Genomic DNA, 22,280 nt, shown 5'->3' with positions numbered 1-22,280 from the left:
ATGCGACCGATTGCTGTGGCTCCCCCTGTGGCCCAATGTTGTTGGGTTTTTTTTCAAATTTTTGGTATGACTAAGTCATGGTATGTATGCTGTACATAATCACGGAAACTGTCAGTGTGTCATTCTGTCAGTCAGTCATTCTGTCTGTCCCACGTTTTTCTACTCACTGACGTGGTCAATCTATGTGAAACTGCACATGGGCATTGAGGATTGGCATAGGTAGAAGGTGACAAAGCTACCAATGGGTATGGACTAGTTTTTAGTAACTTTTCGCTCCAACCCCTTTCTTAAATATCCTTACTTTTCCATATGTGTACATATATATACATTTATATACTAGATCAAATGAATGATTCATAATTGAAATATTTTCTGAAGTCTAATTTTGTTAATTGTTGGGAGCCATATTCTTCACACACAGACACACACAGACACTCACACTGACACACAGACACAGACACAGACACAGACACACAGACACACAGACACAGACACACAGACACACACACACACACACACACACACACACACACACACACACACACACCTGAGGGCTGTGGGATACTGCTTCAGATCTCCTATAAGCGTACATGAATGAGCGGAGTCCTTGAGTATCAGACGTCTCCCACCTCTTCCTTCTGGTAGCACCGCCAACAGCTGCTCCTGGCTGTGATCACAAAGAGCCTTTATGAACAGCTGAAGGACTGTGGAGGATGCAAGATACAGATGTGCCACAAGCAGACAACAAAAAACATGTAATTTCAACAGACATTATTAAAAATGTAGCAGGATTTTATGTAGCAAAAAAATCACAGGAACTCACCTGTGGGAAATACTACTAGAGAGATGCATTTCATTTGTGGATACTGTAACAATGTACCACAATCCAACGGTCCACTCATTTTTACAATGCCTTTGGTGTCATCATTTTCTGATTTTTTACCGCTATTGTATAATTTAATGTCCATTACTATTTTCACAGTTTCACAATTGCTTCCTGTACAAACCTCAAAGGCAATTTCTGGTCTTGAAACCTTATTTGGAATTGTGTTTAGCTTGCTGCATAGCTGTGTACCTACACTCATTTACTGTTTCTGTTTGCTGCATATTAATTGGTTTATTTTTTATTTTCTTAACTACTGTTATCAGTGGCAGAATGTAAGTAAATACATTTACTCAAGTTCAGTGAAACATTATAATAAGACCACTATTTGTGCCGGTGGTTTATGATGGTTTGCAATGTTTCTAAATGAATGTCCACTGTCTGTATATCTACAATATTCTGTATTACTTAACTTGTAAATTGATATATAAACATGTCTGACAAAAACATCAGACTAGCCAGTGGTCAATTAACTGATAATGGAGATAATGCCGATGTTATTGTTATCATATGAGTCATATGAACGTCTTGAGCCAAGGCCAACACAACCCCCTTTCAAAACAGATGCTGCCCTTTATCAGAGCCTTCATCCGTTTATTCAGCGTAGATGCCAGCCGTAGTAAGGTGTAATCCTAATCCACTTGCATCTTGTTTTGTTTAAGTGATCACGAGGCCTGTCCAAGTCACTTGGCTCTGATATTCAAAAGCCTTTTAGCCAGTGTGTGTTTGTGAAGACTGAATGTGTGTAGCTGCAGAGAGTGGACATAAAACATCACAGCTGCTGGGACCCGTACTGCTGCACCTGGGAAATGGCCAAGTCTGAATGATTACGCAAGACTCATTTAAGCGATTTTTTTTGCCATTGTAACAGTGGCAAGCTGGCAAGTTTGGAGAACAAAATGAGTAAGTGTCTTTAAAGGTGCAGAAGAAGTGAGAGGAGGTGATGAAAGAAAGGTAGTGTGGCCAGGTAAGGTTCCTCTGGGCCAATCCAGTGCTTTGTTTTTACTTGGCTGTTGATGGTTCTGTTTTTAACATTTATTAGGCATTTTAGACACTAATGTAAATGCCAAAGTGTGTATTCTATCCATAAATTCACAATTACGTTGTAAAACATCTAGTAATTCTAAGTATTGAAAATAATTTCTTAAAATGATTGAGGTTTATTTATGCTGTTGTTAATTTATTACCAAAAATGTATTATCAAGATTTTTTCTAATCTGGAGACAGGTTATTGCATCATTCCCAGGTTGCAAAATACAAGGTCAGACACCTCCGTCTCACTCATTAAAGTATCATTGTCTTTGACAGTGAAAACAGCAAAGGGTCATGGGATGCGGCATGGGAAAATCTCAACTACAGCTGAAGAAATGTGACAGAGGTGCAGCATTTAGCTCAATCACTCTAGTGAATAATCCAGCGTTTTTAAAGAAACATTCCTTTTAAATGCAATAATTTAATGTTGGTGTCTTTGTTTTTTTTTTCATTTTTAGTGAGCATTTCAGTTCCAGGTAAATATATGCCATTACATCTTTATAGTACATGTAAACATTCTCAGTTAATAGTTTGCTTACTTTTGTATTCTCTACTCAATTTTCCTGCACACTGTGAAGCTGCCACTGGTGAGTCCTCCAGTCAAGATCTGACACAGTGAGTGAGTGTAGGTTACCTCAGCATGGTTATGATCAAGTGCTTCCCTCTTCTCTCTCCTGTGATCTTTAGCAATCAGAGCGGCTCTGTTGATCCAGCGCTGGTACCGTCAGTATGTTGCCCGGCTGGAGGTGAGACGCAGGTGCACGTGGAACATCTTCCAGTCTATTGAATATGCAGGAGAGCAAGACCAGAACAAGGTGAGCTCACACACAGCTGTGAACCTCTCCATGGTGACAATTAATTTCTAAGCCATGTTGGCAGCATGGTAGATCATAATGTCAGTCAATAAGAAATATCTCAACAACTATTGGATGTACTGCCATGAAGTTTTGAACGGATATTCATGCTCCCCAGAGAATGAATTGTACAGACTTCAGTGATTCTCCAACCTTTCCTCTAGTGCCACAATGAGGTTGATGTTTTTGCATTTGACTGAAAAATCCAATCACAAGTTGATCGATTGTTGTGATATTTGAAATGGACAGTCATGGTCCCCAGAGGATAAATTGCATCAACTTTGGTGGTCCCTTAAAGGGACAGTTCACTCCCAAATCAAAAATACATATATTTCCTCTGTTGCACTGTTGTGCTATTTATTGATCTAGATTGTTTTGTTGTGAGTTACTGAGTGTTGCACGGCCTTTTGCATGGTAATATGGTACGTGGGTGTAGTTCAGTAGAAAGAAAATAGTTTCTACATGATACTGCTCACAGCAAGGTCTGTGGATTATCATCAGTAACTGGATCACGACTTCTGGGAAGAGATATTGCTGCTGAGTTTTTCAAATGTATTTTTTTGGCCCTTTGAGCACCACACGCCAAGTGTCATCTAATTCTATTACATTAGAGAGAAGGCAGACATCTCTACAGCTGATATCTCCAACACTCAGCAACTCACACCAAAGAAAATCTTGATTGATAAATAGGTAAGAGAAAAAAATATGAGAGCCTATTTTCTGATTTTGGGGTGAATTGTCCTTTAAACAATTCCTTTCGCACCACCCTGGGTCAAAATTTTTTTGTCCAGTACTTGGGGTTATGACCAAATATCTGCAAAATGAATCACAGCCTCTGTAGCCTCAGCTGTACTTTGTGTTTCATACTTATTAGCAGATGTTAGCTGCTAACAAAACTGTGATAGTGAGCATATACACTGATGACATTAGCATTTAGCTCAAAGCAGGGAGCTGCTAGTATGGCTGCATATTCTAAGTCTAGGCAGCAGTAGCTCAGTCCATAGGGACTGTGGCCTGGTAGCAGAAGAGGTGCCAGGTGCCCTTGAGCAAGGCACCAAACCCCCAGCTACTTGGGGCACCTATCTATGGGTGGCCCCCTCACTCTGACATCTCTCCATTTAATGCATGAATAGGTCATTCTTTGTGCGTGTGTGTGTATCTCGGGACAACAGAGTAATCCCCTCAGGGATTAATAAAGTATATCTTCATGTTCATTAATCTTTCCTCTGACACTGCAAATTAACTATGATTCTCAGATTATGTTTTTCCTTCCTGCAGCTCCACAATTTTTTTGGTTTCTTGATGGAACACTTCACCCCAGCCAGCAGTGAAAGTAAGACTGACTCTCAACTCCCGTTTAATTCACTGACTTGTAGGTTTCATTAGATTACTGACAGTGAGATAATCTGAGCTCACCCGGTTTACTCTCTGCTAATGTGACACTGATCCACTTCCCTCTTTTTCCCTCTCTGCTGTCAACGTAGGAAACCTAATATCTCACATCTTTCGTAAGAATGAAATCTGTCAGGACACAGAGTGGGAGAGATACTTTTGCTACAAGAACGTTGAGGTCCCCGACAGCTACACTGGCCCCCATCTGACCTTCCCCATGACTTTCTGTGGGGTGTCGAAGCTGGTGGAGGCCTTCAAGCACAAACAAGTAAGCACACAGGCATATAAAATACACTCATGGCAGGTTTTCAAAGCAAGCATTCTCCTTAGCGCTCAGCTTATTCATACTGGTTTTCTTCCCAGTAGCAGCTTCATGCTCGATATGTTCTGCAGCTTCTTGGAGAGACTTGGAGAAATCTGAGAGGTCTTCCAAATATCAGTCAAGTCTCCTCCTGCCATGACAAACACATTACCATATGCGGTACGCAACAGCAAGCCTTTCCTGGACACATTTTGCTCTGAATTATTTTTTTTATTGCCCTTTAAACATTCAGCGTGCACTCACACGTCACAAATATTAACACATTATTTATCCATTCCCAGGAGACTTACACGGGCAACTTGAAGATCTGCTGTTGATATTCTACAAGGTATTTACAACATGCAAATCATCATATCGTCAGACAGGGATGTTCATTTTTAATTAACACCTTTAACTGAATCTGTCCAGAATGGTTTGCCGTCCTGTGAGACACCGTACGTCTTCAATGGAGACTTTGTGGATCGCGGTAAAAACTCTTTAGAGATCCTGCTCATCCTGTTTGGGTTCCTGCTCGTCTATCCCAATGATGTCCATCTGAACAGAGGGAACCACGAGGACCACATTGTTAACCTGAGGTAAGCTCATTTTTCTCTTCTTAAACTCCAATTTAGCAGCTTGTTCTTAGTATTAATGTTTTTGTTAATTTAGTCACAATATGCTCAGTGGCTTTAGTGTTCTGATATATTCAACCTGTGTACACTAATCTGGTTGTTTGCTGTGTGTTTTCTTTAGATATGGTTTCACTAAAGAAGTTTTGGGAAAATACAGGGTAGGTTTTGTGTATTTTGCTTTAACCTTAACATTACAGTTCTCTCAGCCAAACTTAACCTCAGTAATGAAAGATGTATTCACATCCTTTTGCTTAAATAAAAGTAGCAACACCCAGTGGCCAAATTCAACTAAGTACATTAACTCAAGAACTGTACTTAATCACAAATTTGAGGTACTTGAGCTTTACTTTTGCATTTTGGTTTTATTTAACTTTATACATACACTTAAACATTTCACTTTTTACTCCACTAGATTTGTCTGATAGCTTCAGTTACTCTTCTGATTTTGATTTTTCATACTCATCCTGTCCAAAGAAAACAATGTATCGCCAAATTTTGTTATTTTTAATTTGAATATTTCTGACTGACTCATGCCTTAAGTGTTTTTCTGAGCAGCAGTAGTTAGTATAAGCACAACATTTAACATCTACAGCAGTAAAATGCAACATACACACTAAAGCAGCATTAATATTAATCCAAAAACATCATATGCTGTATAACAGTAAAAACATGGACAGGGAGCATTTTACTGCACAATGAATACTTTTACTTCTCATTCTTTAAGTATATTTTGCTGATAATAACTTTAGCTTAAGATTTGAATGAAGGACTTTTTCTTGTACTGGAGCATTTTCCACAGTTTAATGCTTTTACTTGAGTAAAAGATCTTAATACTTCTTCCACCAATGCAAATGGACCCTCCAGGTGTTATACTGTTATATATTACATCTTTTTATCATCGTTACTGATGCATAAATGTGAAACTACTTTGTTGTTTTATACTGTTTATCCTATAGCCATGCATCATGTTTTAAAACCTCTTGTTCTGTATGTACAATCCATATCTGCAAAAACAGCATAATAATGTAATGTACCTTAATTCCCCCTGACAAGTATAAAGTGGCATCAAATGGAAATAGTGAAGTCATGTACAAACCACATGCACTTTTATTTTCACCTCATTCTAGCCTGCATGTGTAAAAGTAACCTTCAGATTGTAACTTTTTCAGTTCGCGTGATGTGGCTGACTCTGGCTGCCCCTTGAGGCCTGAAAAAATGCTTTACTAAAAACTGCCAGAAGCTATTTAATACATCATGTTATACTCCCAGCATGAGGGACATTGTTTGTGTGTGTGTTTATCAGAATCAGCTTTATTGGCCAAGTATGTGTACACACAGAGGGAATCTGAATCAATTTTATTCATCAGTACAACACAATCATATTAACTGGAACAAAGCCTCACTAGCTGGCTGAAAACTGTCCACATAAAAAGTTTTGTAGTTATATAGTTTTAGATTATAGTTATTATTGTATGTAAGGCTGTGTAACTGTATGTAAGTCACTGTACGTTTGACCTGTTTCGCAGGTGCATGGCAAGAAGATCCTAAAGCTTCTGCAGAAGATCTTCAGCTGGCTGCCTCTGGCCACACTGATCGATAACAAGGTGTTGATTGTGCATGGTGGGATCTCTGACACGACAGACCTCAACATGTTAGCCAGAGTGGACAGACACAAAGTAAGAGAGGCCTTCAGCATCATTAAAATGACTCTGGATATGTTGTCTGTAAAATGCAACCAACACAAACATTATAATGATCATTATATAAAGTATTAATCTGTGCTTTTTTAATGTGCGCAGTATGTGTCAGCTCTCAGGCCTCCTAAACTGACCCATGATGCAGTCAATGGCAGTAAGGCTCAGAATATGAACAGGAGCGGTGATGCTGGTGGACCACTGGAGGGCCGGCGTCGAGTGTGTTCTCTGACTTACCAAGGCTCGACCCCAGCTCACAGGCATTACTTCCAACGCCGCTCGCTTCATCACACACCAGTGAGCAGCCAAATCAACTGGTCAGTGGAAGAGGAGCTGAAAAGGAGGCGCAGGCTGGCTGGGTTTGACCAGTCCTACGGTGAGATGAAGTCGTCTGACTCTGACTCAGACCCGGAGTCTGGTGAAACAACACAGTCAGATGTGGATGAGTGGAAACAAGTAAGTGACAGGAAGGGTGTTAGGTCTCAGTGACTGTTTAACATTGAGCACTTTTCATGACTTTGTTATTTCCGGTCGTTTGGTGGGTTACTGAACAGTACAGACATTTCACTCTCACGATCATTATTTCACACCCAGATAGTGGACGTGTTGTGGAGTGATCCAATGCCCCAAAATGGCTGCATACCCAATGAGGTACGAGGTGGAGGCTGCTACTGGGGGCCAGACGTCACTGAGGAAGTGCTGGCAAGACACAACCTCCAGCTCCTCATCCGCTCCCATGAATGCAAACAGGACGGTTATGAGTTCTGCCACGACCGCAAGGTGAGCACAAAGATACACCTGAGGTAGAGTGTAAGGTGGAATACTGAATGTGGAAACAAGTATTTTTAGCCTTTAAGGGGTTTTGTCAAGTTCGACTAGAGATGAAAAACAGGACCTGTGGTTTTATTTATCAGTCTAGAATATTTTGGTGTTAGTTGCTGAGTGGTGTGAGGTCTGTGGATCATCTTGAATCACTGGATCATGATTTCTGGAAAGAGACATTGCTGTTGAGTTTTCCAAATGTATTTTTTTGGCACTTTGAGCACCACAAACCGAGTGCCATCTAGTTCCATTATAAACAAGAGAAGGCAGACATCTCCTCGGACGATATCTCCAGCACTCAGCAACTCATACCAAAACAATCTAGATAGATAAATAGCACTACAGGTAAGAGAAAAAATATGTATTTCTAATTTTGGGCTGAACTGCCCCTTTAAGCATTTGATCTGACAGCAATCAGTGATCACTTGGTCACTAACTGTGAGCCATAGCAAACTTACTTACCGTCTTCTGTTGCATCTAGGTGCTTACTATATTCTCAGCGTCTAACTACTATGCGGTGGGCAGCAACAGAGGAGCCTACATTCGAATGGGCCCCGATCTGGTCCCCCACTTCATTCAGTATCAGGCCAGCAGTACAGGCCGAGAGCTCTCCCTGAGACAAAGGTACAAACGCAGGGCTGCACAGAATTCAAGACGACAGAAATCCATTAAAAATAATCTAATGTGTGTCCCCAAAACAAATACTTTCAGTTGAGTAATTTTGGGAGAAGTGAAAATGTTTTCTCTACCTGCTCTTTGTCAGTGTCGGGTGGACAGAGAGATCAGCCCTGCGAGCTCTAAGGGGACAACTGTTCGTACATAAGTCCGATCTTATCAGTGCCTTCCAGGAGTTTGATCCAAACAACAAAGGTATAGCTATGTGCTTAACAGCAGTGATACATTTTAAAACTTTAACAGTCACACTCAGTTATGCACAACAGATTATTGTGTCAGCGTTTAAGGATGTAAATAACTCCACTGTATTTATCCTCTGTGTCTCAGGGATGATCTCTTTAAAGGACTGGGCCACTGCCACAGAGAGAGTACTGAATCTGGGTTTGCCCTGGAGGGTGCTGCGCCCTCAGCTTGTCAGCAGTACCCAGTATGGCATGGTGGACTACCATCAATGGATAAGGGAGCTCTCCATCACTGAGCCCAAACTAGAGGTCAGTCTTATCGGTCTGCCTTTCTCACTCCATTTCTCTACCTTCTGAGACAAACAGAGTCACAAATTCTTAATCGATTTGTCTCTTTACAATATCAGGTCTCAGATAACAGCATACTGGACACTATGTACAAAAACCACTCCAACCTGGAAACCATCTTCCGGATCATAGACACAGATCACTCAGGTTGGTAGACAGCTAAGTCTGGATTCCAGACACAACAGCTCCGTATCTTTCTCTGCTTTTGAACCATGTTGGCGGCATACTGTAGCTGTAAGGACGACAATCTATTGGTCAGCAAGTCAAACCACTTTGGACCAGACTGAAATATCTCAACAACTATAAGATTGGTTGCTATTAAGGTCTTTCTATAAATACTCTATAGATCTCTCAACTCAAAGTGAATCAACAAAATGCATGGCACTCACACAAAATACAGATTTTTCCACGCCACAAATTTGAAAAGTGTACAACTACATCCTCCCTCCTTTGTTTCATTATAGGTTTGATTTCTATTGAGGAGTTCCGGCAAACCTGGAAGCTCCTGAGCTCTCATCTTAAGACAGAGATCAGTGACAAGGCCATCACTGAGCTGGTCCAGAGCATCGACTTTAACAAGGACGGGAGCATCGATATCAATGAGTTCTTGGAGGCTTTCCGACTGGTGGACCTCTCTGCACATACCTGAGAGCCTGGACCAGGAGCTGTAGCGGAAGCCTGCTGCATAGAGAACACACAGGACAGTTTGGGTAGATGTTCACCTGGATACACATCTGTGGAAATTCAAATTAGTAGTACCTTATTCATTTGACATGTGCAAATCAACCTACCTCTTAGATTTGTGGCTCTCTTTTTTAATTTTTACTTTTTTGAGTGTATTTAAGGAGTTGACGTATGGTAACGTTCATGTAACTCCATGATCCGCATATGTGAAAAATGTTGATATAGCCTTTTGGGGTCATGGAGTTGGAAAGAAGTGAGCTTACCAGACCTCTGCAGCCCACTCCTCGTCTCTACTTAAGGCTAGCAGCTCAAGGCTACATTAGCTGCCACTAGCGTAATCAAACCGAATCTCTGACCAGTATGTCTGGACTCAGGTTGCATTTAGGGTAATGTAGGTGCTATGTTTTACCAAGGAATGAGTGGAATAAAAATTATGCTGCATCCATTTTAATATTTTTTGTCTCCGTCCGTTGTTACTCTGACATTGTTGAGTGCAATGCTAAATCAATGGAACATTCTTCAAGGGTATGTTATACTAAAATTTACTCTTTAGACTACTAAATTGAATACAAGTAAGGCTAGCCAAGGCATGAATACATGGTCCACAGGCTTTTCCTTTGAATTCAACTCTATACATCATGGAGCTTGATCAAATTTGATCAGTGAGAAAGCGGCTCTACCTCAGGTCTGAAATTCTAAATATTAGTTCTCAGTCTGTGTAAGCTACAACTCCTGCACATGAGTAATTATTCACTTCTGACTGTGCTCTGAAAAACAGTCTGTAATTCAGACCCTCTCTGCTGCACGAGGGGATATAATCTGTCTGAAAGCTGCTTAATCAGTTGAACTGCCAGACAGTCTACATTCAGGACATGAATCCTATCAACACAAGCCCTACTTTGATGAGATGCTGGAAAGAGCTTGTCTGAAGCTAAACACAGGTGACATGAGATGGCCCATATTTGCACAACAACAACAACACAACAATATGTAATCTCTACAGATCAAAAAATAGACACGCACCCATTGTGATTTTCTTGACTGATTACAATTTCCGCTCTTTTTAATTCTGACCTGCCAATTCCGATTTTGGCCAATTCTAATTTTCTTTTTTTCAAAGAACTATAATCGACAGCATACACAAACATTTTCCGAACTTTTCTTTCAAGGAAAATTCTATTTCATGTTCATAATAAAACATTACTGACTAAATAACTAACATGTGTTTAACATGTGTTCTTCTTTGAACACCGCATATTTTTTTCACTTGCAAGAGCCCGTTCTCTGCCCCCAACCCCATGGACCATAGTGCAACTGCTCTGCCTACACTATCAATATTTATGTTCCTTGTGCAGTGCATGCTGGTAAATTTGATCAGCACAGGATTGCCTATATCTGAGACTGACTGGCTGGTCACCGGTCATGGCCAATCAAACTGAAAATTGGCAGACTGATCAATAGCCGGTTAATTGGTGCTCCTTTAATCAAAAATAGGATGCAGGTAGAAAGGCAAGAAAGTGGATCTGTTCAGACAGAAATACATGGAGCACACACTAAAAATGAAGCTTCCTTTACAATACTTACACAAGGAAAGGGATGTATTAAAAAACTTGTTTTCAATTTAAATGAAATTTATTAACATTCTAACAACAGCATAAAAAAGGAGATACAAAGATTTATTTACAATGTATTCAATCCCAACACACACTCAATCCCACAACTTGTTTACATGTCAGTCACAATCATAGTCTTATATCCATAATCTGATTTAACATAAGGAAAGCCAGCTATTATTAGACGATGATGAGTCTTTCCATCAAGCGCTCTACATCAGTGCGGAAAGCACAGATTAACCAGTCATTGTTTTGTTGGTACAGACAACGGGGCAGAGTCCTGGTAAACCAGCCAAAATTGTGACAAATAAAAGAGAAGTCTCCAAATTCAGATGCCCCGCTATGATCAAACCTGAAGGCAAAAAATTGCTTCAAGATTAATTGACAGCCAATCCACTTTTCAGAGGACTGAGAGCATATGTATGTGTGTGTTGGTAGGGTGGACTCAGCTCAGGATGCCTCCTCTCATGTGTCCACTGTCACTCAGCCCGTGCTCTATGAGTTTGATGTCTTCCAAGTCATCTTTGATGACGCTGATCAAGTGACTTAAACCATCCTGCTGCTGTTTCAAGTGCTGAAAGTGACATAAGAAAGGAAAAGTGTTTCAGTAGATGCCTGAAATCTTAAAAAAATAATAATAATAATTTTAAAGACTTATCATGGTCTAGAGACCTGTGCATCCAGGTGTGAAACTAGAGTTACAGGGCACAGACGTCAAAATAAGATGTACTCTGTAAATGTGTCAACTCACTTGTTTGATTTCCCTGAGAAGGTCTGCATCAACACTGTAGCGCTCTTCTGATCTCACAGCTCCAAAGTGATTCTGCATCCGGATTTGGGACATTAGTTCATTCAACCGACCCTGGCAGAAAAGACAATACAGAGAATGTAAAATATCCACTGAACGCTTTATCTCAAATAGCGGTTTGATCTCTAACAACAACCAAAACCACAACACTGTGTTTATTCACAAATACAATCAGAACCCAACCAGTGGAGTTTTTGCCCTCTAGTTGCACAGTGGAGCCTATGAGTGGCTCTCAAGTTTTGTTTATCTCATGGGTGGCACAACACACATTTCTGCCAATGGTGTCACAATAATCCACTGCTCTACCGGTGGCGGTAACGCACCAAGATATGCAGGAATGCACCGACAATAGCAGGAAAGACAAAGACTGATTGCTAGCAAACATGGATTCAAACAATGTGAAAAACACCACAATGTATTTTGGGGAGTGACACTAGAGTGTTTTCGCACTTGGTCCTATTCAGCCCTCTAAATGGACTCAGAGCGGTGACTCAGCATTTTTGCACATATGTGAACACTCCAAGAGAACTCAGTACTCAATACTTTAAGTAAACTACAAACTGGTCTTTCAGAAACAGTCTAGGAAGTTCTCGGTAAGTCTAGAAAGCTTAATGAAAGAAAACATGAGCTCTGTCAGCATGCATTTACAACTGCTAGAGTTTGGACACACTTACCTTGAACTGTGTGGGGGCATTTAGTTCAGACTGAATGGTGTCCAGCTGCACCCGGAGGTGCTCCTCATCCACTTGGATAGCATAACCACTTTTCCTTTGAATCTCCTGTTTGATCAGCACCTGCCAGGAAAATAACATTGGAGGAGGAGGAGGAGGAGGAGGAGTGATAAATATGTCAAGAAATACTGGAGGGAAATGGATAAAGCAAGGAAAGACACAGATGGTGCCAGGGCATTCAGTCAAACTCTACGTAACCATCAAGGTCACTTCGCTTTTCCTGGGAAAAGGGTTAATACCTGCAGCACCCTGTGAGAGAGATCCATCAGCTTCCTCTTGTACTGGGCAATCTTGGCCACTGTGGTCGCCTGGTTCTTCTGCAGTTCACTGATGTCACTGGAGATAATCTGCATGTCCATGTGTGTGTGTGTGTGTGTGTGTGTGTGTGTGTGTGTGTGTGTGTGTGTGTGTGTGTGTGAACAGAAGGGAGGAAAACATTAGCCATGTTGAGCATTTCTCCACTGATTTCAGGTTTTATTTTTAGACCTACAAAGCTGAAAACAACTCCTGCCCTGTTGCCTTACTCCAGAAATATTTAATGTTTGGGGATTTATTTTTTTTTTGGATATTTTGCTCAGGATAGAACAAGAGATGTATAGTTTCACACATGTTGCATTTACATTGCTTTTGATATTGACCCAAGTAAGGATTTTCAAGTAAATCTTATATGAGTTCTCCCTCTGTCAGTGCACAGCTGGTGAGTTACCTTCTTATTCTCACATGATATATCTAGTGTAAATATCCTCAAATCCAAACCAAGCTTAACAGATAAAAACTGCTTATATAAATTGTAAATGTGACGCAATTTACTTTTATTTATTGTTAGTTATTCATCTATTTTCTGATTCCTCATACTGACACTTGCAGCTGTATTTGTAATAGCAATTTCAGCTGTAAACAAACTGTTGGCAGCTTGCATGAATTTGACATCTGTGTACTCCGTCCTTGACACCACAAAACCTGTTTCAAAATTCCTTTGTTGATAATGGGAAGCTGCTGTGCCCATGTCTTTTTTTTTTTTTTTTTTTTTTTTTTTAACATTTAGAGAACTAAGATTGGCAGTAACAGACAGTAGTGTTTTCACTCACATCCACTCTGGTTTGGTGCTGTTTGGTCATCTGCTCCTGGATCTGCAGTCGGTGAAGCAGCTCCTTAAAACCCACCATGGGCACTGGTATTAATCTGGAGACAGACGTAAAATGACAACATGCTTTACCACAGAAAGTTAACATGTAGTTTTCTTTTATTGTAAACAACAAAAAGCCACAAAAGGTTGTGGAATAAGGGACATCGGTCAGGAAACAAATAGAGATCTTCATTCTTTTGTTAGAATTAAGGTGTTATGTGGTCAAACTTCTATATCACTTAAAAAAAAATAAAGGGTTTTTTTTACAAGTGTATCATGTTCCAATTATGGTATATGGCTGAAGGGCACTAGATTCGGTCTCAGCTCTGGTTGAGCTGCTGTTGTATTGGTCAAGGTGGGGCAAGCATGTGAACACTGCTTTTATGATTGAAATAAAACAAACCAAAACAATTTTATGGATCACACTTCTGCTAATATACAGGTGTATTTTTATGGAAGCACAACTTTATTATTAAGAGGAGGAGTCAGGCATTTTCTAACATAGGTCTTAGTGTCATATAAGTGGCCAGTCTGACTATGGGTCATTCTAACTTTGCTCCAGAGGTGGATCCCTACGCAGTTAAGTTAGAAGCTAATTTCTGTTTTTCCCTCTGTTGGACTTTCCCCAAAGTGTGTTCAGGTTTCTCAAATCTCTACAGTGGACATGGAGAGTGTAAAGTTAGCATGACTCAAAGTCATTTTTGCCACAATTTAAAGGATAAGACCAAAGATTTAAAATACCAGAATGAGAATAAGTGGTGTTACCCAGTATGGTGAAATACTGCAAAGATGGGGAAAAATCTAAACGCAAATCTTCTCTATTTATAAGTCTTATCCCCTCCCCACGTTATTCATACACCACCCTTTATGGGAAATCTTGAACAGACGAGCTTAACCAACTTACTTCTCTGGGTCAGGGTTGTCCACCTTAGCCTGCTCCCAAATGATGGGGTCCACTCCTGGTGAGAAGAGACGACATCCTCAGAACTAAATCAAATACCAACAATCTGTTGATATAAGCGAGAGGATGACACAACCATGGATTTACCTGCAGGTGCATTTTGCAGCAGCTGTTTGAGCTGTGTTGGAGACAGCTCTGTGCGCGCGACAGACATGGCCACTCCGATTTGTGTGAGCTGGACCTTGATGTTGGCCTGCTCGAGGTAACTGAAGAGTGTGGAGGCAGGGATCCGCTTGGAGGTGCCATTAGGGGAACGCTCTACCACATAAATGATAACCTCTGTCCTGTGAGACAGAAAAATCATGAATAAGTCCCAACATTTGTTCATAACTAATTTATTATCTATTACAATTTCTTACAGCACAAAATCTCTTCTGAAAGTAATAACAAAAACAAGTGTGTGGTAGTAATACTTACTGGTCACTAGGCAGGGCTTTGACACCGTCTACGTTGACAGTGAGTGTCTGGTTGCTTCCCAGGACCTTGTGGAGGGACTCCACCAGTTGCTGCTGCTGAGCTCTCACATCAGCTTCCTTTTTATTAAAGAGTAAGACCACTAAACCATCTTCATCTTTACTCACTGGGACGCAGCTATAGCCCACCGCCTAGGACACAAAAAACAGAGGACTACTGTTTGATAACATTCAAATGAACCTAACAACACTTCACTCAAAAAATCCACCGTTACCTTGAACCTGCAGAATGGGTTTTCCTGGGTGAAGTCAACAGGTTGGCTGTTGTTGCTGTAGTAGCCCTTCCCAGTGCCCCAGTAAGCCTGTAACTGGTTCCATTTGGCTAAGATGGAGTCACGCTCGTCTCCTAACAAGGTGGGAGCTGACAGAGCAGTGACCTGCTGGTAAAGCTGGGTGTGCTGAGCCTGACCCTGTTGCTGGGCCTGCTGGCCGAACAAGCCTCCTGGTCGGGGGAATGAGAGGTAAAATGGGTCAGACCGTCTTAATCTATACAGTAAGTGAAACACCAGTATGTCTGTGTTTAAGGGGCAAAACTACCGACTTTAGTGCGTACGGTTTTTTTTTTTAATAATAATAGTAAAGTCATCAATATTTTTTCCAGCTTTTTACACTACCTGCACCCTCTCATATTTCTCCTATGGCTACACACTGTTGAATTGATGATGATGTTAAAGCTGAAATTTTAACTTTCTGCTTGTTGTCGCCCTCTGCAGGGACAAGAGGTGTACAGCACCATTGGCAGAATTGATGTGGAAGGTTGCATGTGAGCCTGCAAAAACTATTATGCTGCTGGACATACACTTGATTTTAAAATGGATCATGAAGTGGAATGTATTGTTTCTATTATGCTAGTTGTGTTTCAGGTCATTTTATCCTTCCATGGTAAATGTGCTCTTTTGTGCAAATTTATGACAATCGTTTAAAAAACAGATGGCCAAATTACTCATTTACTAATTTTAAAAACAAACTACAGATACAAGATGCAATGTTCAGCAATGGCCGCTTTGTTTTGGGTCATAATGTTCTTATCTTCACACGGAAACACTAAAACTCTTATCTGGAAATACAGGGTCTCACCTGGCTGCTGCTGAGTCTGCTGGATGTTAAAGCCTCCAAACCCACCCAGGCCAGTTGTTCCTAATCCAGTTCCAAATCCTGTTGTCCCAGCAGTGGTCCCAGCGCCAAGCCCAGAGGAGAACCCAAACCCTTTGTTCTGCGTGTTACCAAACAAGCCTCCTAAAACAGAAGAATGTGCCAACACAGTGAGAAAATATCTACATTAACGCTACTGAATGCCAGTTAAGTCTACAGTGCTTGGGAAATATGCTGCAGCTTTATAAAGGGATCACTGCATGAGCAACGGGAAGGACTTATATACAGCGTAGAGTGACTGAGAGATCTTATGGCAGCTATTTGTTGGCTTTAGGAGTCAGGTTTAGAAGACTGAAACCAGACCAGCCAAATCAGTTTTCCTTAGGGCTGAACCCGAATGCTTTGAAGCTTTGACTGTTGCCACAGTGATCGTCAAAATCAGTATTCAAAAACTCCTTTTCCTTTTATAGATATATGTGCATTACCTCAAAGATCCCATAAAATTATGAAATAGTTATCCAGCATTATTCACTGTGCAGCAATATTAATTATTTGTAGTTATTCTCAGACCAGGACATTTAATTTATGGCACATTCACGCCAGGATAGTCCGGGGGACTCGGTTCAATTGGGCCAGGAGTGCGGTTTGCTTACAGTGGGAAATGCAAATGGACTATCCAGCAAACCAAAGAGAGGAAGTGAACCAAAGAGAGGAAGTGATGTAGAGCACAGTGTATTAGCAAAGCCAACAGTGTGAACCGGGAGAAGCAGGGTAAAAAAAGAAAAATTTTGAGAATGTCGTGTGGGCAGACGTGGAGTAGTGAGGAAGTGCATGCGCTTATTGATAAATGGTCAGAGGACTATATATATATATATCGCAGTTGCTTCTGGCTACCCACAAAGGATTTCCGTTTTCTGTCCTGGCCAATCGATGCGCCCGGTTTTCTTCTTCCTCGTGCTTTTTTTTTTCTCCCTGGCCAGTGGTCGTTTAGGGCAATACCGCCCCCAAACGAGCAGCTGTTGTAACTGCCTGACGTTGTCCAGGCGGTTTGGTCTGCTTTAAAAAGTGCAGTGTTAAAGTGAACCGAACCACATGAAGGTGTGAAATTTTTCTGCATTCCCTGCCCAATTGAACGAATCCCCCGGACTATCCTGGTCAGTCACCAGCAGTCCAGCACTACTGAAGTTGAACTACTGACAGTTTGACCACAAGTGACAGGTTTACAGATACGCTAGCAAGACTCCAAAAACATTAAGTGTATGGAATAATTTCAAAAATTTGCAAAGATGACCACCAAAAGCTGAGTACCAAATATGCCAAAGGAAACTATCATATCACAAATATCTACAACAGGCTTTGCAAATCACCTGAAACACCAGAAGTATTAGCTTTAGGGTTCCCACACATTTTCATGGACAAAATTTCACAACTTTTCAATAACATTTTTAAAGGATTTGTGATATATATTTTATTTTATATCAGATTCAAACTCTATTAGGTTACTGAATAGTTTCATTATACACAACAAAATTCATTTGAAATGATTTTTATGAATCCCATGACTTTTTCAGGCCTGGAAAACGTAATCATGAGACTCCATGACTTTTCCAGGTTTACCATGACCGTGGGAACCCTCTAGCTTAGTCATCTATCAAAGTATTTTTCTTTTTTTTTTTTAGCTATTATGACTACCACAGCAAGCTTGATTAATCATGGATATTTCTCACTGAAGCTTTGATTGCCAAAAAGTGTTGTTCGGGACAGCCCTAGTTTTTTTTTTGTTTGTTTTTGGGTTTTTTTAAAAACCATTTCAAATTTTCATCTTAAATACTGTATTAAGATCCTGAATTATTAACCTGATCTACATATGGCTTTCTGCAGGACTCAACTAAAGTTCATGGTTTCTTTTTAATGCAACAAATAACTGTACCTCTACACTTTAAACATGTTAACAGTCATAATAAAACACATAACAGGACCTCTGCCCTGAACTTCGAAAGCAGTCACAGAACAGAAGGTATTTACACATTCATAAAGAAAGCACTTGCGTCATAGGAAGATCAAGTGATCTGATTTGTTATTTAGCCAACTGATAAAATAGTTTTTCATTCAAAGTGGTTGTTTTTATCAGAAAGTAAATACTGCTGATAAAACCCTGGCTTTGATGATTGCTGCCTCAATTGGGCAAAATTGACCTCTTTTTAAAAACTAAATGTTATGTGCCTGCATATTCTATGTCCTGCACATAAACATAAATTGCAATCAGAAGAAGGGAAAGTTCATAGTTTTTGTTAAAAATTACACTGCTGACCTGTGGTGTTGGTGGGAGCAGCAAAGCTAAAAGTGGAACCCGGCGCAGCAGCAGTTGTTGTAGTTGTCCCAAAGCCACCAAATGCGCCTGAGGTACAAAGCAAACCATGCCGAAGTGAGATAAAGGAGGTGAAACAAAAAGGGGGTTAGAGATAGATAAATGGAGGAAAGAAAAAAGAATGAAATCACTGACTATTTCATATATAGCAGAAGAGAAAAATCATGACTGAGCTTTTAAGATTAATATAAAGGAAAACTGATTTTAATTTTCATCTAGCATTGTTTATTTGTCTTACAAAGAATATCAAAATCTTATTTAAGAATCAAATGAGATGAGTGCGTAATTCAACATTTTGCCTCCTCATGCAAATGGAAACAACAATGCAACACGTGAGATGAAAAATCACTGCACCACATAGATATGAAAATGGATGAAAATGTGTGTGTTTACAGACACAGACTGTACTGATTAATCAATCAATCACAAAGGTCATCTACCTGTGCTAGCCAGGCTATTACCAAAATTGAAAACAGTGCCAGTGGTGGTTGCTGTACCAAAGCACCCCACATTAAAGCTGACTGCTGCTGGGTTGGCATTTAAACCAAACCCCCCAAAACTAAACCCACCAGCCGTGGTGCTTCCAGCTCCCAGCCCCCCAAATCCTGCAGCCAGCGGAGGCAGGCAGCGAGAAAGAGAGAATGACATGGAGGAGTTAAATAACAAAAACTCACGCCTTGTATGAGCTCATTCATCGTAAAAACAGTCTTCAGGTACCTTTTAAAGAGAAAGGACTAAAAATAGGTTTACTTTGTACATAACGTGCATCTTACCAGTGTTGGTGGAGCCAAAACTAAATCCTGTGGCTGGTGCAGCAGCAGTGGTGGTGGCAGCCCCAAAACCAGGGGCAGTAAGAGCTACGAAGAAAAGGTGGACACAAAATAGACAGTCAGGCAGACTTGGACACAGTTAGATTCAGATACAACAACAAGAATGTCTAAAAAGTCAACACAACTTTTTTTCTTCATAAGTAAAGACCCCACTAATATCAAATATGGAAACCGTTCCTTAGTTTGCATACCTAAGATAATAAGGATTTAGGGGGATATATTGGCAGAAATATAATATGATAACTACATTTTCTTTAGTTGTGTTGTTGTTGTGTATCTGTTACCTTAGGATGAGCTGTTTATATCTACATGGGGAGCAGGTCATCGTCATTGGAGATTGCCATGATGTTGCACCACCATGTTTCTACAGTAGCCCAGAAAGGACAAACCAAACACTGGCTCTGGATAGGACCATTCACATTTTCGTGTTGGCCACCATGGTTCGCAGCTGCTCCACAACGAGCAGTGTCAGAAAAACGGATTTTTAGCTGTGAAACTATTTCATTCAGTGTTTTTACTGGTTTGAATCACTGGGTTCATTTGTTTTAAGAGTGGAAGAGACCTCTGCTAATAATTCATCTCATAGTAATACCCTCGTGTAAGTCTTGATCTTAAGTTATCAGACATCCCTCACTGCTAGATGCCACTAAATCCCCCTAAATCTAACACACTGGACCTTTAATATGGTATACCTATGGGTATTTCATCATCAGTGTGTTTCTGTGTATTATAACACAAGTGTAAACTTAGCCTTAAGCCCAACCAGTCTTTATCACAGGCGTACAGCCACTTTATCTCCACCCATTCAGCCTTCTCTCATATGAAACCCTAATAAACTGCACCCACAGTCCCAAACAGAGCTAACATTAGATGCTGCATGTCTCCAGTCACACTGACCAACACCACAGCCGAGCAGCTGTGACTACTACGGGTCACAGGTGAGGAGAAATGCCCCCCTTTGGTGAGGATCAAATCTCTGAACTTACTGCCGAATCCGGATGAGGCGGTGGTGGTTGTGGTGGGGGCTGCGGCCCCAAACCCAAATGTTGCTGATGATGCTGTGGTTTTGGCACCAAATGAACCGAATGAAAATCCGGACGTGCCTTCACATGGACAAAGAGAGTGATGTGAGTGTTAACGTTAGTTGTCGTGGTAGTAACGTTTAATTACAGCTGCAGAAGATTTCACAAGATGACAGCTCATTCTTTGTCAGGACCCCTCAACTTGTGAGGAGTCATTAGCCAAAACAGCTAACGTTAGCCAGGAACTAGCTAAGTTACATTATAACGGTACACAAAGCGTAATGAACATTAATTAACTGACAAGCTAATGCTCTTTCAATGAAGCCTAAGTCACTTTAGCATTACAACGATTATCACATATGTAGGTAAACAACTAACTGCCTCAGCTATAGAAAGCATTTTTGTATCACGTTAAGCGTTGGATAATCCAACCGTCATGACTGCTAACTTGCCAGAAGCTTGGAGTGCGCAGTTGGCCATATAACGTCTCTGCTAATGGGCACACAACGGTATTTTCAAAACATATAAGTCGCATTTGTTCACCCTCATTAAAATACTCCCAAATTAGATTAAAATGCTCTTACTTGCAGCTGGGTTACTCGTGGCGCCGCCAAAACTGAACGCCATGTTGACTGCTGTCATCAGACACAGTTCTTCTTCTTCCGCTTTAGACCCGGCAGCTATTATCTGCCATAACAGCGCATTACCGCCATCTAGAGTCTGCATGAGAGATAGCTACTTAAAAATAATCAGTTATTAATTCAGCTACAGTAGTGGGGCTTGCTAGGATAATATTGATGATATATAATTAATAATAATAATAAAAATATTATTATTATTATTATTATTATTATTATTATTTATATAGATATTAATTTATTTACTTACAAAAGAGGCAATTTATAAGTTCTCAATGCAACACAAGACAATTATGGATCTCCACAGGTGCCTAGTTATCTGTTTCCTAACCACAGAAAATATATTATCTTAGTCAAAGGGGTAAGTTTTTGAAAACCAGTACATATTGTGAAAAAGATCATTAAGAGTTACTGGTGTTTCGGACAGTTTTTCAAAATGATTTTGCTTTTGTCCCTTGGTGTACGTCATAGCATTCTGCCACCTTCTAAATCTTTATCATCACACAAATACCAACAGAAATTATTCTTTACACTTACATCAAGACATCAGAGCCTAAACGTAATGGACCAGAGTGTGTGATTTGGGGGGGTATACTGGCTGAAATTGAATAAAATGTAATAAGTATGTGTTCTTTAGTGTATTATCACCTGAAAATAAGGATTGTAGTGTTTTCATGACCTTAGAATAAGCCATTAATATCTATATAGGCAGCTGGTCCTTGTCCATGGAGTCTACCACGTTTCTACAGTAGCCCACATCGGACAAACCGATCACTGGCTCTAGATAGGGGCATTCGCATCTTTGCATTGACCACTGTAGTCAGCAGCTCCTCCACGACAAGAGCTTTACAAAAAGTTTCTATTTTTTTTTGTGGGAAGCTGTTTTTTTTTAAGCCTTTTGGGCGGTTTAAATCAGCAGGTCCATTTGTTTTTGATTTGAGACCTCTGTAATTCAGCTCCTGGTAAACACCTCCTAACAATGAACACTGAAGCCCCCTAAGTAGGGGTTCACAATTGGCACGAGAGAAGTTTCAGCTAGTTGCAATCTGCAATCCTCACCACTAGGTGCCACTAAATCCTGTAAATTCAACACAACGCTCCTTTAAACCAGAACCTAAC

General features: G+C 40.5%; 2 protein-coding genes across 4 annotated transcripts; one reads left to right on the top strand and one right to left on the bottom strand.

Annotated features, from left to right (window-relative positions):
- Positions 1 to 1,139: 1,139 nt before the first annotated feature.
- On the top strand, positions 1,140 to 10,848 carry LOC125906096 (serine/threonine-protein phosphatase with EF-hands 2-like). The gene is made up of 17 exons (XM_049604509.1): positions 1,140 to 1,158; positions 1,546 to 1,786; positions 2,603 to 2,730; positions 4,048 to 4,102; positions 4,254 to 4,429; positions 4,528 to 4,642; positions 4,765 to 4,811; positions 4,892 to 5,058; positions 5,216 to 5,252; positions 6,621 to 6,770; positions 6,894 to 7,244; positions 7,383 to 7,568; positions 8,092 to 8,234; positions 8,374 to 8,480; positions 8,613 to 8,776; positions 8,875 to 8,962; positions 9,280 to 10,848. The coding sequence occupies exons 2-17, from the start codon at positions 1,783 to 1,785 to the stop codon at positions 9,462 to 9,464; spliced, it is 2,103 nt and encodes a 700-aa protein (XP_049460466.1). The 5' UTR covers positions 1,140 to 1,158; positions 1,546 to 1,782; the 3' UTR covers positions 9,465 to 10,848.
- A 348-nt stretch (positions 10,849 to 11,196) lies between these two features.
- Positions 11,197 to 21,822, bottom strand: nup54 (nucleoporin 54). Of its 3 annotated transcripts, XM_049604510.1 has the most exons (16): positions 21,810 to 21,822; positions 21,108 to 21,243; positions 20,488 to 20,604; positions 19,445 to 19,528; positions 19,241 to 19,276; positions 18,615 to 18,701; positions 16,289 to 16,447; positions 15,427 to 15,653; positions 15,156 to 15,343; positions 14,826 to 15,022; positions 14,682 to 14,736; positions 13,740 to 13,833; positions 12,891 to 12,998; positions 12,595 to 12,714; positions 11,864 to 11,974; positions 11,197 to 11,686 (listed from the first exon to the last, which is right to left on the bottom strand). In XM_049604510.1, exons 2-16 carry the CDS (start codon positions 21,163 to 21,165, stop codon positions 11,558 to 11,560), a joined length of 1,770 nt encoding a protein of 589 aa, XP_049460467.1. In that variant the 5' UTR covers positions 21,166 to 21,243; positions 21,810 to 21,822; the 3' UTR covers positions 11,197 to 11,557. The 3 variants fall into 3 exon arrangements, with proteins under 3 accessions (XP_049460467.1, XP_049460469.1, XP_049460468.1); XM_049604512.1 differs by lacking the exons at positions 18,615 to 18,701; positions 19,241 to 19,276 and having other exon boundaries at positions 11,198 to 11,686; XM_049604511.1 differs by lacking the exons at positions 19,241 to 19,276; positions 21,810 to 21,822 and having other exon boundaries at positions 11,199 to 11,686; positions 21,108 to 21,233.
- Positions 21,823 to 22,280: the final 458 nt, after the last annotated feature.

This window comes from Epinephelus fuscoguttatus, linkage group LG18 (assembly GCF_011397635.1).
Source record: "Epinephelus fuscoguttatus linkage group LG18, E.fuscoguttatus.final_Chr_v1".
NCBI lineage: Eukaryota > Metazoa > Chordata > Actinopteri > Perciformes > Serranidae > Epinephelus > Epinephelus fuscoguttatus.
Note: the sequence above shows the minus strand (reverse complement) of the source record. Positions and strands in the feature narration are given on the sequence as shown.

Coding starts and splice junctions, on each gene's coding strand:
- LOC125906096 (XM_049604509.1), top strand. Junction 4,643..4,764: donor CAAACACATTACCATATGCG/GTACGCAACAGC, acceptor ATCCATTCCCAG/GAGACTTACACGGGCAACTT. Junction 5,059..5,215: donor GACCACATTGTTAACCTGAG/GTAAGCTCATTT, acceptor TGTTTTCTTTAG/ATATGGTTTCACTAAAGAAG.
- nup54 (XM_049604510.1), bottom strand. CDS start 21,165: ATGACAGCAGTCAACATGGCGTTCAGTTTTGGCGGCGCCACGAGTAAC. Junction 14,737..14,825: donor GCTGCAAAATGCACCTGCAG/GTAAATCCATGG, acceptor TCTTCTCACCAG/GAGTGGACCCCATCATTTGG. Junction 13,834..14,681: donor GACAACCCTGACCCAGAGAA/GTAAGTTGGTTA, acceptor GTCTGTCTCCAG/ATTAATACCAGTGCCCATGG.